General features: G+C 44.9%; 1 protein-coding gene across 2 annotated transcripts in view; it reads right to left on the minus strand.

Annotated features, from left to right (window-relative positions):
• Positions 1-16360, minus strand: part of PHACTR4 (phosphatase and actin regulator 4) — a 121554-nt gene that overhangs the window by 74286 nt on the left and 30908 nt on the right. For both annotated transcript variants that reach the window (XM_069756710.1, XM_069756711.1), the window contains exon 2: positions 15237-15305. In XM_069756710.1, coding sequence (XP_069612811.1) covers positions 15237-15305 — 69 coding nt within the window. The remainder of the gene's footprint in view (positions 1-15236; positions 15306-16360) is intronic.

Consider the following 16360-nt stretch of genomic DNA (forward strand, 5'->3'; position numbering starts at 1 on the left):
TGATCCCAAGCACACCGCCAGGGCAACGAAGGAGTGACTTCATAAGAAGCATATGAATGTCCTGGAGTGGCCTACCCAGTCTCCAGATCTCAACCCCATAGAAAACCCTTGGAGGGAGTTGAAAGTTTATGTTGCTCAGCGACAGGCACAAAACATAACTGCTCTAGAGGAGATCTGCATGGAGGAAATTGCCACCAATAATACCACCAACTAAATACCACCAACAGTATGTGCCAAACTCGTGAAGACTTACAGAAAACATTTGACCTCTGTCACTGCCAACAACGGATATATAACAAAATATTGAGATGAACTTTTGTTAATGACCAAATTCTTATTTTCCACCATAATTTGAAAAATAAATCTTGCCAAATCAGATAAGGTGATTTTCTGGATTGGTTTTCTCTATTTTGACTCTCTTAGTTGTGGTCTACCTATGATGTCAATTACAGGCCTTTCTCATGTGTTTAAGTGGGAGAACTTGCACAATTGGTAGCGGACTACTTTTCCCCACTGTATATAGGTGGTGGAGTCCTGAGGATCAGTCACAATCACGATATAGAAATTACTCCAACTCACGATCCAGATACACATCTGTTAAATCTAATATATCCCATGATGAATTCACTTCACATCAAACGAATGTATCTGGGGACTAACACCTGCTCCCTCCCTGAAAAAGATCGTTACCCAACAGACTACCAAGAATAAATGTCCGACCGGAAGACAGCAGGTTTCTGGCTCCCATGGAGGACTACAGGTACTCAATTTGTCAACTCATTGCCTTTCATATGTCCAATTAAATGTATTGGGGAGGGGCCTGACTTTCTCTCCAACTAAATCTTTCGATTATTTCATAGCCCTGAAGGATCTGCATCTGTTTTAAGAAAACTATTATTTTGAGAAAACTACATCATAAAGATCAATTTATTCAAGAATCCTTAACTGCGACAGAGGGAGGCACTTCAAAATTTGGAAGATCTTCTTGGTGAACAGTCTACATCACACCGAGGTAGGTTTCCATCAACTATCATGCCCAGACCAACGTGGCTTCCCCCTTTGTATCTGTGTCCGGCTATTGATATTTTTACTAAATTGGTGTCTGAGGATTTGAAAAAAGTATCCTCAAGATGAAAGTTTGATAACCTTACACATCAGTAACGTGAGGCTATTAAACAATTGCAGTCTTATAGGGACGTCGTTTACAAAATAGTGGATATGGGGGGGAATAACAATATGATCTGGCCATGTGATCAATATGAAAAAGAGGCTTATGCCAATTAAAAGATGTGGAAACATATACAAAATTGTCTTACAATCCAGTGACCTCCTTCACGTCTCAGTTGCAGCAGATCCTTATCAGGGCTTTTGACTATTGTATCATTAATAGTGATGAGCGAATGTTCTCATTGCTCAGGTTTTACCAGAGCACGCTCGGGTGATCTCCGAGTATTTATGACTGCTCGGAGATTTAGTTTTCATTGCGTCAGCTGAATGATTTACCGCTATTAGCCAGGCTGAGTACATGTGGGGGTTGCCTGGTTGCTAGGGAATCCCACCATGTAATCAAGCAGGCTAGTAGCTGTAAATCATTCAGCTGTCGCTATGAAAACTACATCTCCGAGCAGACATAAATACTCGGCGGTCACTCGAGCAACGAGTACACTCGCTCATCACTAATCATTAATAAAAAGGTGTTGGAGGGATTCACAGTCAGATCCCCAAAATACCGACCTTCTACTTCTTACCTAAGGTCCACAAAGACGCCGTCAACCCTCCGGGGCGTCCGATCGTGTTGGGCATAGAGGGACTTTGTGATCCAGTCTGTAGGTTTATTGATTATTACCTTAAACTTTACCATCTTATGTCCGTGACACGACGGATGTCCTTTCTCGGGTTGACGGCGTCTCTGTGGACCAAGATGTCCTCCCGGTCATCGCTGATGTCCAAACTTTATGCACATGTATTGATGACAGCCACGGCCTGGATGCAGTCCGCCTCTTCTTGGGGACCGCCAACCTGGACTGCCCTTTAGGTGAGCTTATTTTCGAGCTGCTGTATTTCATCCTTACCCATAATTTTTTTGTCTTCAAAGATGTGTTCTATTAGCAGAAGCATGGCATGGCAATGGGTGCGGCCTGTGCGCCCCCATACGCTAATCTCATCCTGGGGTCATGGGAGATTCCTGTTCGGCAATGCGGGAGCACAGGACGCTGATCATGTGCTGTGCTGGCTGAGATACATTGATGACATCTTTTTGATGTGGGGTGGGACAGCACAGCAGCTCGAGCTATTCATGAATCAACTTAATGCAAATCCTTATAATATTAGGCTGACATATCAATATGACTCCAAGAAAATTCAATTCTTAGACGTCACTCTGGAGATCAACCATCTCTGACGTATCCAGACTGACATCTTTAGAAAGTCAACATCTGTCAACACCTTAATTCGTGCTGATTCAGCTGATAATCCTGCCACCATAAGGGCCGTCCCTGGATGGATATTTTCTAAGGATGAGGCGTATTTGCTCCTCTGAGGAGAAATTCTCTGTTCAGGCCGCTGATCTTAGATCGTGGTTTGAATCAGGCGGCTATAGCTGCAGAAGCATTAGACATGGCTTTGATAGGGCCAGAAAAACATCGTGAAATGACCTTTTATATCTGAAAAAAACTAATAGGAGAGGTGGAGTGGAGGATAAAATAACATTTATATCAACTTATAATCATGAATGGACTAATATAAGAGACATCCCCTCACCTACTGTATCCTCACCCATCCCTTGTAGATTGTGAGCCCTCGCAGGCAGGGTCCTCTCTCCTCCTGTACCAGTTGTGACTTGTATTGTTCAAGATTATTGTACTTGTTTTATTATGTATACCCCTCCTCACATGTAAAGCGCCTTGGAATAAATGGCGCTATAATAATAAATAATAATAACATTGGTCTTTATTTAATACCGAGCCCTCCCTGGGGTCAGTTTTGGGTGATTTCCCCTCTATAACCTCTAGGAGATCACCGAATTTAGGTAGCCTGTTGGTTAGGAGCCATTATGTCCCACCAATTATCCATTTGGCACTAGGTGCCCTCTTTTGCGGTGCTTCCAATGCGGCCGCTGTCTCACCTGCGCAAATGTCCTGCATACTGTAGCTCTACTTTTGAGTCCTCAGACTGTTTGAAACAATTTCAAATCAGACAGCATATCACCTGTAGTACTACTAATGTTCTATAATAAGCTACTTGTGGTTGCTCGCAGATATATTTAGGCTTGATAACAAGGGAGCTCTGGGTTCGAGCACGCGAAAGTATTAAGTTACTTACCAGTAACGGTATTTTTCGGAGGCCCATGACAGCACCACGAGAGAGGACATGGATGATAAATTAGGAAACTTCTTTTTCTCATCCCATGCCTTATCCAGCAACTCATCCAGGACTGGACCAAATATATATTCCCCTTTGCACAGGATAGCACAGAGTTTTGACCTTGTTTGGATGTCCCCCGGCCAGCATTTTAACCACAAGGCTCTGCGGGCCGCGTTGGAAAGTCCTGCTGCTCTGGCCGCCATTCTAACAGTCAACTGAGGCATGCGATAGGAAAGATGTGACCTCCTGAATCACTGGCAGGGCACCCAGAATTGCATCTCTAGGAGCCCCTTCCTTAAACTGAGACTCCAATTTGTACAGCCAGACCATCATGGATCTGGCCATACAAGTTGCTGCTACCGATGGTTTTAATGAACCGGCCGCAATCTCCAAGGTTCCCTTAAGGAAGGTATCTGCCTTCCTGTCTAGGGGATCTTTAAGGGTTCCCATGTCTTCAAAAGGTAGTGAGGCTCTTTTTGATGCCTTGGCCACTGCAAAGTCTAACTTAGGGGCTTTGTCCCAGGTGTTGACAGCCGGATCCTCAAAGGGGTATCTACGCTTAAGAGCTGGTGGTAAAGAGCCCCTCTGCTCTGGCTTTTTCTATTCCTGGCAAATGAGCTCCCAAATCTTTTTGTTTAACGGGAAAGACCTTCGCTTCTGTTGTTCCAGCCCTCTGAACATGACATCCTGCATGGATAGCTGCGGTTTGGGTTACGCTATGCCCATCATTCCCCTGACCGTTTTCACCAATTTATCTACCAGGTCTAGGAGCAGACAGAAGCGAGCAGACAGTCTTCCTCCGACAAAGAGGACGAGGTAATTGAATCAGATGAACCCTCATCTTTCTCCCCTTCTGCCGAAGAATCTGAGTCCAAAGGGGCCCTGTATTTTGAGCGTCCCGCTTGAGACAGGGACTTCAAGGATTCCCTTATTTCTGCCTTGACTATATCTTTCAAGCTTGCAGTAACATTAAGGGATTCTTCTGCTACCTGAGGGAGGATAGTAAAAGCAATATAGTCTATCTAGACCTAATGCCGCTCCACCCCTTCCCCTTCCTGAGACCTCACGTCTGCTGGATACAGGGGGTACACAACTTTATCGGGCACGAATCTGGTAAGGAGCTTCCACAGAGGGCGCATTCCCTGTGTTTTGCCTTACCCACGCACTTCTTCCCCTAAAATAAAAATATCAGGGGAAACTGCGTCACTGAGTGAACATTCACGTAGATCACTTACCAGTGCCTGCAGCGAATAGGTAACGGAATATGAGGGGGATTTTTCAGTCGATGCTCCTGACCCGTCTGGAGGAGCTCTTACGACTGGACTGGTCACTCCGTCCATCACGCTCTTTATCCTTAGGCTTCTGTCGCACTTCCTCCAGCAGGCTGCTGCTCTCGATCACTCTCCATTATGTACGGATGAGGCCAGAAGCATGGGTCCTTTCCCAGAGCCTGCTTATATCCCCTTTTCTGGTCAGCAAATATGCCTCGCCCTCCCTACCGATTGGCTCTGCGCCCCCACACGTGCAGCCAGTGGGACGAGTGTGTGCCCGGCATCCTATCCCGGTGGGCGCTGCCAGATTGGATTCCCGCGTATGCGCGGTAGCCCCGGTGACCCGGGAGCGCACGCCAGCTCCGCCTCCGACATCACCGCGGCCCATCAACGCTCCCAATGCGTCCAGAAGCAGCACGTGACATCCGAGCCGCCTGCGGCGCCACCAGATCCCTGGACAGCGCCCACAGTCACGCCTCAGGCCCTGCACGCACCACCGCCGGGCCCGGCCAGGTCAATGCACTGCTGGAGCAGAAGGCCTCAGGGGGATCTTTACCCAGCGCTGGTTTGTACGGAGACGGACATCCTCCGGACTCCGCTCCCTGCCTCGAACGCCACCGCCGTGCAGCCCAGCAAGGAACTCCGCACCGGCCGAGGTAGGAGACCCCCCCCGCTACCTGATTCGGGCCGCCTGCTATCCATTTAGATTCTTCCTCTGTAGGATCCAGTCCCACAGGAACAGGAAACCAACTGATGCGTGCGAGAGGTGCCACCCTTTTGTATCTGTAGGTTTCCTGTTCCTGAAGGGCGGATCCCCTCGCTCGTGGTGCTGTCATGAGAGTCCGAATAAAATGTTTGGAACATTTACAGCGGCCAATCCCTCGAACTTGAAGACGATCCCACGTCATTTCAGAGTTCACCATAACTGTGATGCCGAGTCTCTTTTGGTCAGGGGGATTGAGAGTCTCCATATGGGGATTAGGGGTGGTAATTTAAAAAAAAAAAAACTCCTAGGACAACATGAAATTGGATTGTGCGACTTAACACTGACACCCAGAGGCCTAAATTCCTTAGGTTCTTCTCATTTTTATGATCTACAACATACCGTAAGTATATAATGTACTTTTGATCACTGCTTGCCCTTCCTGTTTCACTATCCTCCCCCAGACCTAATCTGAATTCCTTCTTTTACCTTTTTTATATTATATTTTAAAGTGTATCCTTTTTTATGCTTATCATTCTTCTAGTTTTTATTATTTTTCCACATTGGCATTGACCTGAATGTACTCACATCCATTAATATCGGACTGAACCTGCATCTTCAGGAATGACGTCGGATTTAAATTAATTGTAACTGTCTGTTGTCATTCCTTATATCTTTGGTATACATCTTGGTTCATATGTATGATTGCCCGTTAATTACTCTCTATATATTCTTACATGCTGGCGATCTGGTACACTGTCGCGGCGGTGTGCATACGCGCTGCATGACCGACCTTCTCCTGTGTCGGTGCAGTGTCACTGGTGACTCCTGGGCATGTCCGGGAGTTATTTGAACTGTGCCCCCCCATCCCCCTCCGCATTGTGATGTTTGAAGCCCGCAGCCAAGGGGGCCACTTTCATTGACCAACGCGTAACATGTGATCGGTCATCTGACTGGCCACCAATGAGATATAACGGTCCTTGCCATTGATTGATATGTACATCCACTTGAGAAAGCATGAAATAAAAAGAAAAACGAGGGTTGGGGTTTATTGGATCCAGCCTGGTGCCTTCAATTCCTCATTTACATTGGTAAGCACTGTTCTAAGGTAATATTTTGCATGCCACAATTTGATATTAGGCTGTAACTATTTACTCAATTGAGCTGTATCTTACCTGCTTATAGCCCAGGTTCTTTGGTTGATTGGCACCAGTGGTCCTCTGTTTCTGTCCTTGTGCACTTTAATGACTCTCTTTTGTATTTTTGTAATACTTGTAAGTAGCTAATAAAATTATAACTTTTTTAAGCATGAAACTCCCTTTTCCTCCTTATTTACTATTAATTATGGAGTTGCTAATTTCTCTAGCTTTGGATTTCTCTTGCGCAATTTAGTGCAATTTGTCTGCAGCGAAAATGCAACCTGGTATTGTTCTTATGCATTGCAGTTAGTTGCCACTACTTCAGAAAAGAAAACGTGTTAGGTTAGGGGGCACCTAAGTGGGGGTACATGGGTATTCAATTCACACACCGCAATGCCTATTATCTACAAAATCATCTTGGATAGACAGAGGCAGATCCAACAATTTTAATCAAATATCTATAAACAGTAAAGGGTTTGTCTCCTAGTTCACATTATTAAAAGTAGACAGAATATGTATATCGGTGCATTAACATAGGTAAACCCCAGCTGTGGGTAATCCTTGTATCAAACCGTCTTTGTTTGCATGCCATGTCATTCAGGAGGGTATCCTGCTCCACAAGCCCCCTCTGAGCCAGAACAGGTTACCTATGGGCAAACTAGAGAGCCATAGACAGTCAATTAATATGATATTTGTTTAATTGGCTGTGGCCTCCACTCACAAAGTACGGCGTTTGCAAAAGGTGCCAAGAGCTGGACCCATAGTGGCTCCAAATTAAAAGGGGGTTTTGTCCATCTTAACTGAATATCTCAAGCATGGTTATTTTTCCTACAATATTTTAGAGATGGCAATGTTATACACATGCAGGAAACGGAGATTGTGGTTTTGCAGACTAGTTTGAAGGGAACAGTTTAACAGTTTGTTCAATGCTAAAAGAAGAGTTGTTAAATAAGATAGATCTACAGTGAATGCAACTCAAGTTTTCAAGATCCTAAAATGTTATTGTTCCAAATGCGCATTTATCCCCACTAGTTCTCTATTTGAATGGTAGATATCAGCTATCATTCTAGAGTGGATAGCCTCCTTCTGTGCCGAGAGAAAGCACATGTGCATTGGCGGCGTCCTCACTGCACAGGGTAAGGGTACGTTCCCGCGATCAGGAATTGCTGCGGGTTTGACGCTGTGTATTTATGAATACACAGCATCAAACCCACAGCTGCCAGATGTTATGTATGTATGTGCGCCTGTGGGTCATCCGAGGACACTGACATGCGGCGCTGGTTTACGAGCCACAGTGAGTCAATTTCTCTTGTGGATACGCTAGGCTCCGCAACAGAAAGTTCAACAATAGAAAGTATTTGGATGCGGTAAATCTGCACGGTTCACTGAACACATGAGGATTTACCTGTGCGATTAGAACGGAGCGTTTAGAAAGCAGCCAAAATACCCTGTATCAAAACGCTGCTACATCCTGATCGTGGGAACTCAGCCTTATACACCTCACTAGCTGGTGGCTCACTGGTAGCGGAAAAAAAAAGTCAGAACCCCAGAATTACATTTTTTTGGTCGCCGCAACATTGCATTAAAATGCACTAATGGGCGATCTAAAGATCGTATCAACACCAAAATGGCATCATTAAAAATGTCAGCTCGGCATGCAAAAAATAAGCCCTCACCAAAATCGAGATCACAAAAAGTGGAGATGCTACGGGTGTCAGAAAATGACGCAATAAAAAAGAAAAAAAGGGATTTTTTTTTCACGACTTAAGTAAAAAAGAACATAGACAAATTTGGTGCCTATGAACTCTTAATGACCTAGAGAATCATAATGGCAGGTCGGTTTTAGCATTTGGTGAACATGGTAAAAATAATCCAAAAAAACAGTTGTGAAATTGCACTTTTTTTTGGCAATTTCACTGCACTTGGAATTTTTTTTCCCATTTTCGAGTACACAAAATGGTAAAACCAATGGTGTCGTTCAAATGTACAACTCATACCGCAAAAAACAAGCCCTCACATGACCATATCGATGAAAAAATTTAAAAAAAAGTGATGGCTCTGGGAAGAATGGGAGCGAAAAACAAACGCAAAAACGAAAAAGGGCTCCATCATAAAGGGGTTAAAATGTGTGGCTTGTACTTGGATTCCACAATCCCTACTGTGGATGTACAGCCAACATCCCACTATTAATCCCACAGGGACACTTTGAACCATCACTATAGATGACAGAATCTCAATGCAAGGCATGTCACATTATGACAAGGGGTTAATCTAGATTTAGCTGTAGAAGGGGAAAGAAAAAGTACAGTCTTGAGGAGTATCCTACCCCAAGACCTATAACAAATAGCTATTTAGGAAGAGAGAAATTAAAGCTGCTCTGCACTAGATGAGACATGCAATTTGTAGGAATGAAGGAGGAGGAAGAGTAAAAGGTATGGGAAGGACTCAAATTCCTGTCCTGCATGTCTGGTCAATTACTTTTGGGTTCTTTTCTGTCCCAGAAGAAAAACTACCCATGGAGTACAATACCAACAGCTCAGGACAGCCTAGATGTTTAACCCCTTAGTGGCAGAGCCAATTTGTACAATTCTGACCACTGTCACTTTATGAGGTTATAACTCTGGAGCGCTTTAACAGATCCAGAGATTGTTTTTTCATGACATATTGTACATCATGTTAGTGGTAACATTTCTTCGATATTACTTGTGAATCTTATTTATGAAAAAAACGGAAATATGGCGAAAATTTTTAATATTTTGTAATTTTCAAACTTTGTATTTTTATGCCCTTAAATCAGAGAGATATGTCACACGAAATACTTAATAAGTAACATTTCCCACATGTCTACTTTACATCAGCACAATTTTGGAAACACATTTTTTTTTGTTAGTGAGTTATAAGGGTTAAAAGTTGACCAGCAATTTCTCATTTTTACAACAGCAATTTTTTTTTTAGGGACCACATCTCATTTGAAGTCATTTTGAGGGGTCTATATGATAGAAAATAACCAAGTGTGACACCATTCTAAAAACTGCACCCCTCAAGGTGCTCAAAACCACATTCAAGAAGTTTATTAACTATTTACGTGCTTGACAGCAACTGAAACAATGTGGAAGGAAAAAATGAACATTTAACTTTTTTTTGCAAACATTTTACTTCATAACCATTTTTTCTTTATGTTCACAAGTGGAAAAACAGAAATGTAACCATAAATTTTGTTGTGCAATTTCTCCTGAATACACCGATACCCCATATGTGGGGATAAACCACTGTTTGGGCGCACCGCAGAACTTAGAAGTGAAGGAGCGCCGTTTTACTTTTTCAATGTAGAATTGGCTGGAATTGAGATCGGACGCCATGTCGCGTTTGGAGAGCCCCTGATGTGCCTAAACAGTGGAAACTCCCCACAAGTGACACCATTTTGGAAACTAGACCCCTTAAGGAACTTATTTAGATGTGTGGTGAGCACTTTAAACCCTCAAGTGCTTCACAGAAATTTATAAAGTAGAGCCATGAAAATAAAAAAATCATTTTTTCCACAAAAATGATCTTTAAACCCCCAAGTTTTTTTTTTTTCTCAAGGGTTACAGGAGACATTGGACCCCAAAATCTGTTGACCAGTTTGTCCTGAGTATGCTGATACCCCATATGTGGGGGGGGGGGGCACTGTTTGGGCACCCGTTGGGGCTCGGAAGGGAAGGAGCGCCGCTTGGAATGCAGACTTTGATGGCATGGTCTGCGGGCATCATGCTGCATTTGCAGAGCTCCTGCTGTACCTAAACAGTAAAAACCCCCACAAGTGACCCCATATTGGAAACTAGACCCCCCAAAGAACTTATCTAGATGTGTGGTGAGAACTTTGAATGCCGAAGTGCTTCACAGAAGTTTATAATGCAAAGTCATGAAAATAAAAAAATATTTTTTTTTTCCACAAAAAAGATTTTTTAGCCCCAAGTTTTTATTTTCACAAGGGTAACAAGAGAAATTGGACCCCAAAAGTTGTTGTCCAATTAGTCCTGATTATGCTGGTACCCCATATGAGGGGGGAGCACTGTTTGGGCGCACGGCAGAGCTCGGAATGGAAGGAGCGCCATTTTGGAATGCAGACTTTGATAGAATGGTCTGCGGGCATTATGTTGCGTTTGCAGAGCCCCTGATGTACCTAAACATAAGAAACCACCCACAAGTGACCCCATTTTGGAAACTAGACCCCCCAAGGAACCTATCTAGATGTGTGGTGAGAACTTTGAATGCCCAAGTGCTTCACAAAAGTTTATAATGCAGTGTCGTGAAAATAAAATATATTTTTTTTTCCCACAAAAAAGATTTTTTAGCCAGCAAGTTTTTATTTTCACAAGGGTAACAGGAGAAATTGGACCCCAAAAGTTGTTGTCCAATTTATCCCGATTACGCTGATGCCCCATATGTGGGGGTGAAACCACTGTTTGGGCGCACGGCAGAGCTCAGAAGGGAAGGAGCACCATTTGAATTTTTGAGCGCAAAATTGGCTGTCGCATTTGGAGACCCCCTGATGTATCCAAACAGTGGAAACACCCCAATTGTAACTCCAACCGTAACCCCAACACACCCCTAACCCTAATCCCAACCCGATCCATAATCCTAATCACAACCCTAACGATAATCACAACCCTAACCCCAAAACAACCCTAATCTCAACCCTAACCATAACCCTAATCAAAACCCTAAATCCAACACACCCCTAATCCTAATCTCAACCCTAACCTCAAACCTAAACCTAATCCCAATACACCCCTAACCTTAACCCTAATCCCAAAGTAACCCTAATGCCAACCCTAACCCTAATACCAACCCTAATCCCAACTCTAACCCTAACTTTAGCTGCAACCCTAGCCCTAACTTTAGCCCAACCCTAACCCTAACTTTAGCCCCAACCCTAACCCTAGCCCTAAATTTAGCCCCAACCCTAACCCTAGCCCTAACTTTAGCCCCAACCCTAACCCTAGCCCTAACTTTAGCCCCAACCATAGCCCTAACCCCAAGGCTACTTTCACACTTGCGTCGTCTGGCATCCATCGCAATCCATCGTTTTGGAAAAAAAAACGGATCCTGCAAATGTGCCCGCAGGAAGCGTTTTTTGCCCATAGACTTGTATTGCCGACGGATCGCGACGGATGGCCACACATCGTGTCCGTCGTGCACTGGATCCGTTGTTTTGAAGGACCGTCGTCACAAAAAAAAGTTCAATGTAACTTTTTTTGTACGTCGTGTCCGCCATTTCCAACCGCACATGCGTGGCCGTAACTCCGCCCCCTCCCCCCCAGAACGTAGACTGGGCAGTGGATGCGTTGAAAAACTGCATCCGCTGCCCACGTTGTGCACAATTTTCACAACGTGCGTCGGTACGTTGGGCCGACGCATTGCGACGGCCCTGTACGGACGCAAGTGTGAAAGAAGCCTAACCCTAGCCCTAACCTTAAATTTAGCCCCAACCCTAAATTTAACCCCAACCCGAACCCTAAATTTAGCCCCAATTGCTCTAGCTACCGGCCGGCAGATCATGCGCCCGCCATTTTCTTACCGGATAAAGAAGCCGGCGGGCAGGAGGGGACGCAGGAGGACCCAAGGACACCGGTAATTATAACAGGGTCCCCGAATCCCCCTATTTCTCTGTCCTCTGATGTGCGATCACATCATAGGACAGAGAATGACAGTTAATTACCGGCGATCGCAAAACTGGGGTCGGTAAAAACCGACCCCGATCATGTTCTTTTGGGTCTCGGCTACCCCTGGCAGCCGAGACACCAAAGATCTTCCGGGTGATGGCCGGTGGGTGCAATGCGCCTGCTATTTTTTGGCCTGATCAAGATGGCGGCGCCCATCGGGAGCCACGAGGAGCACCGGGGGAGACAGGTGAGTATCGGGGGGCTATCGGGGACCCCATTTCTCTGTCCTCTGATGTGCGATCGCATCGGAGGACAGAGAAATTAAATGGGAAATCGCCGGTTAAATGCCGCTGTCAGCGTTTGACAGTGGCATTTAACTAGTTAATAGCAGCGGGTGAATCACGATTTCACCCGCCGCTATTGCGGGCACATGTCAGCTGTACAAAACAGCTGACATGTCTCGGCTTTGATGCGGGCTCACCACCGGAGCCCACATCAAAGCGGGGGTTCTGACCTCGGACGTACTATCCCGTCCAAGGTCAGAAAGGGGTTAAAGTAAATGGGGGGATCGAATATTCAGTGGTTCCCACGCTGCCCTCTGTATGACAGCATAAGAAACACTGGTTCTGAAGTCAACGCCGGTCACAGCTGCTGGGTATCGCAGACAGCTGCGGGTTCCCACGCTGTCACACAGAGTACAGCATGTGAGCCAACAACTGAGACCGGTGGTAAAAAGATTACTGCTGGTCAGGCATCAGCTAATGACTACTACTTACATCAGCATCACCTCCTCTCACTGGTAGCAGTGAGAGCAAGTGACTGATGAGAGTACTCACCAGCCAGCTCTTGTGCATAGTAAGAAATATTTACGTGAAATATATAATTCATGCAGTGTATATGTAGCTTACTGTACAAGTATTTAGCTAATAAATAAAAGTCATGGGGTCCCACTTATTTTTAATATACAGCTGAGGGAAAGCAGACCACTGGGGGCTCGTGTCATTATTCTGGGAAGAGGCCAATGTCCATGAAGCTTCCCAGGCCATTAATATCAGCTGTCCGAATAGCTCCCACTCAAAAAAAAAAAAAAATTATGTAGGGTCCACCCTATTTTTTAATAACCAGCAAAGGCTAAGCAGACAGCTAAGGGCTGATAATAACAGGCTGAGAAGGGGCCATGGATACTGGCCTCCTCCCAGAATAATAACAACCCTCAGATGCCTCAGAAATGGCGCATCCATTAGATGTGCCAATGCTGGTGCTTACTGTCGGCTCTTCATGCTTGCCTTGGTGAGTTGTCAAGCGGGGTAAGAATTTTGGGGTTAATGTAAATAGTGTAATGTCTACTGACATGAAGCTCAGGAGTTAGTAATGGAGAGGTGTCAGACACCCCCCACTAGTAACCCCTTAGTCAAAAGCAATATACACATACAATCACAATTCCCCTCTTTTACCCATTTACTACCTTTAAAAAATAAAATAATTCAAATGGGGTCTGTGGTAATTTCATCCCACGTTGATCCCTGACATCCGGATGCACTGCTTAGCACTCATCTGGCACACAATGTCAGTAGCATATGAATCCAGCTGCTGCAACAAGCGGTGACGTCAGTAATGTTACCGCAGTTCATAAGCTGCGAACTGCGATAACCTTACTGAAGTCAGTGGTGATCACAGTAGCTGATTGTAGCACAGTCAAGGATTGTCATGGGACAGATTTAAGGCAAACCACTTTGGATTATTTTGTTTTTTTTAAAGGTAATAAATGGGTAAAAGAGGGACGGGAGTGTTTTTTTTACTATTAAAGGACGTGTGTGTGTTGCTTTAGACTTAGGAGACTAGTAATAGGGGTATCTCAAAGAGGCCTCTCCATTACTAACCCCTGGGCTAACCCCAGCGGACAATGCACATCTGACAAAACCCCAGACAATACCCAGCTTGCTAGAATTGGCGCATCTGATGGATGCGCCTTTTCTTGGAAGGGCTGCAGGTTGCCATTTTCTAGGCTGGGTAGGGCCAAATATTCATTGACCTTCCCAGCCTTAGAATACTAGCCCCCTCAGCTGTATGCTGTACCTTGGCTGGCTATCAAAAACATGAAGAACCTCACGTCGTTTTTAAAAAAAAATTATTTAGATACATTTTTAAGCTTAGTGGGCTCCTCTATTTTTGATAATCAGGCAAGATAAAGCAGACAGCTGAGGGCTGCAGCTGTCTGCTTTACCTGCGCCTGTTATCAAAAATAGAGGGGACCCCTCATCCTTTAATTTTTTTTTTTTTTACATTTTTGTAACATACTGCACCAGCCAATCACAGCTATGCAAATACTTGGCTGTGATGGGGCCAGAAGTGCTCACATCGGAAAAGCTTGTTAACTGGCTACGCTGCAGCCTTTTTACAAGCTTTATTTGGGCTGCCGAACCCAAACAGTAAGGCTATGTGCACATGTTGCGGATTTTGCTTCCAATCCACAGCAGATCTGCAGCTGCGGGTCCGCAGCAGCTTTCCATGCGTTTACAGTACAATGTAAACCTATGGAAACTGCAATCTGCAGTGCCCATGTTACGAAAAAAAACGCGCGGAAACACTGTGGGTTACATTCCGCAGAATGTCAATTCTTTGTGCGGATTCCGCTGCGGTTTACACCTGCTCCATAATAGGAATCCGCAGGTGTAAATCCGCAGGTAAAACGCAGTACCTTTTACCTGCGGATTTCTCAAATTCGCTGCGGAAAAATCCGCAGAGCACCTTTCTATGTGTGCACATACCCTAACACGGACTTCTGTGAGAAGACTGTTCCGGGCCTGTGCACGGACAGTAGGCGTCTGATCAGGACTGCCAACTGTACTGTTGAGGTTCGCCCATCACTAGTCATGTTCAATGTAATTAAAAATTGCACTCAAAGTTTCACTGTTAATTGCGAATGACTGTTAGGGCAATACAGTAAAGACAATAGGGTCTGCTATAACGTTTCAGAGGTTATTTTTATCCCAAACGGGAAAAAAGACACAAATGGAGAGGTGTGAATAGAGCTCAAGCTCTTTACTAGAAATATAGCCAAGCTGTCCGTAACACAGTTATCAAATATGCTCTACTTACTATCACTACAACTTACCGCTCCTGTCTTCCATTACAGGGGCGCGAGGGGGGCAGGTGATCTCTGCAGAGCTGCTCTTTTGCGCTTCTGGGGGTGGGAAAAAAAAATGTCAGTGAACAATGCAATTTGATTCCATACACAGATTCACAAAGCTCAAAACTGCTCCTTCTGAAGAACAATGATATACAGTACGTCGCTAAACTAAAACATTTACGCTCCCCAAAAAAGCACGGCACTCTACAAGAATCTTTAAAAGCTTTAAACTAGAGAGGACCTGTTAGTTTATAAAATAAAATAAAAATTTTTTTTTAAATGACTTAGAAATCCTTAAAGGTAAGGTACCGCGTTTGTAGGTAATTAATAAATCACTGTAATGTAGCATAACATGCTGCTATAAGCAAGTTTGAAATGCATGTGAAACAGATTTCATGTGTTATATGAGTTTAAAGAATGCACTGGGGGCTGACATCTTGGTTTTGCAGCAGTAGCAGGGCACTATCAGTGTCAGATTACGGCACCCCATGGACATAGGAGATAATAGACCAGCGCTGACCCTATCTCTAAAGGTACCGTTACACTAAACGATTTACCAACGATCACGACCAGCGATACGACCTGCCCGTGATCGTTGGTAAGTCGTTGTGTGGTCGCTGGAGAGCTGTCACACAGACAGCTCTCCAGCGACCAACGATGCCGAAGTCCCCGGGTAACCAGGGTAAACATCGGGTTACTAAGCGCAGGGCCACGCGTCATGACGTCACCGCTGTGCTCTGCTTTACGGCCGGCGCTGACACAGTCAGTGCGGGAAGCTGACGGCGGGGGACGTGACAGACACCGGAATGTAAGTATGTACTGTTTTTTTTGTTTTTTTTTTTTTACATTTTCAATGGTAACCAGGGTAAACATCGGGTTACTAAGCGCGGCCCTGCGCTTAGTAACCCGATGTTTACCCTGGTTACAAGTGAACACATCGCTGGATCGGCGTCACACACGCCGATCCAGCGATGATAGCGGGTGATCCAGAGAAAAAATAAAGTTCTGGCCTTCTAGCTCCGACCAGCGATGTCACAGAAGGATCCTGATCGCTGCTGCGTGTCAAACACAAAGAGATCGCTATCCAGGACGCTGCAACGTCACGGATC

Source organism: Ranitomeya imitator, chromosome 3 (genome assembly GCF_032444005.1).
Source record: "Ranitomeya imitator isolate aRanImi1 chromosome 3, aRanImi1.pri, whole genome shotgun sequence".
Classification (NCBI taxonomy): Eukaryota; Metazoa; Chordata; class Amphibia; order Anura; family Dendrobatidae; genus Ranitomeya; species Ranitomeya imitator.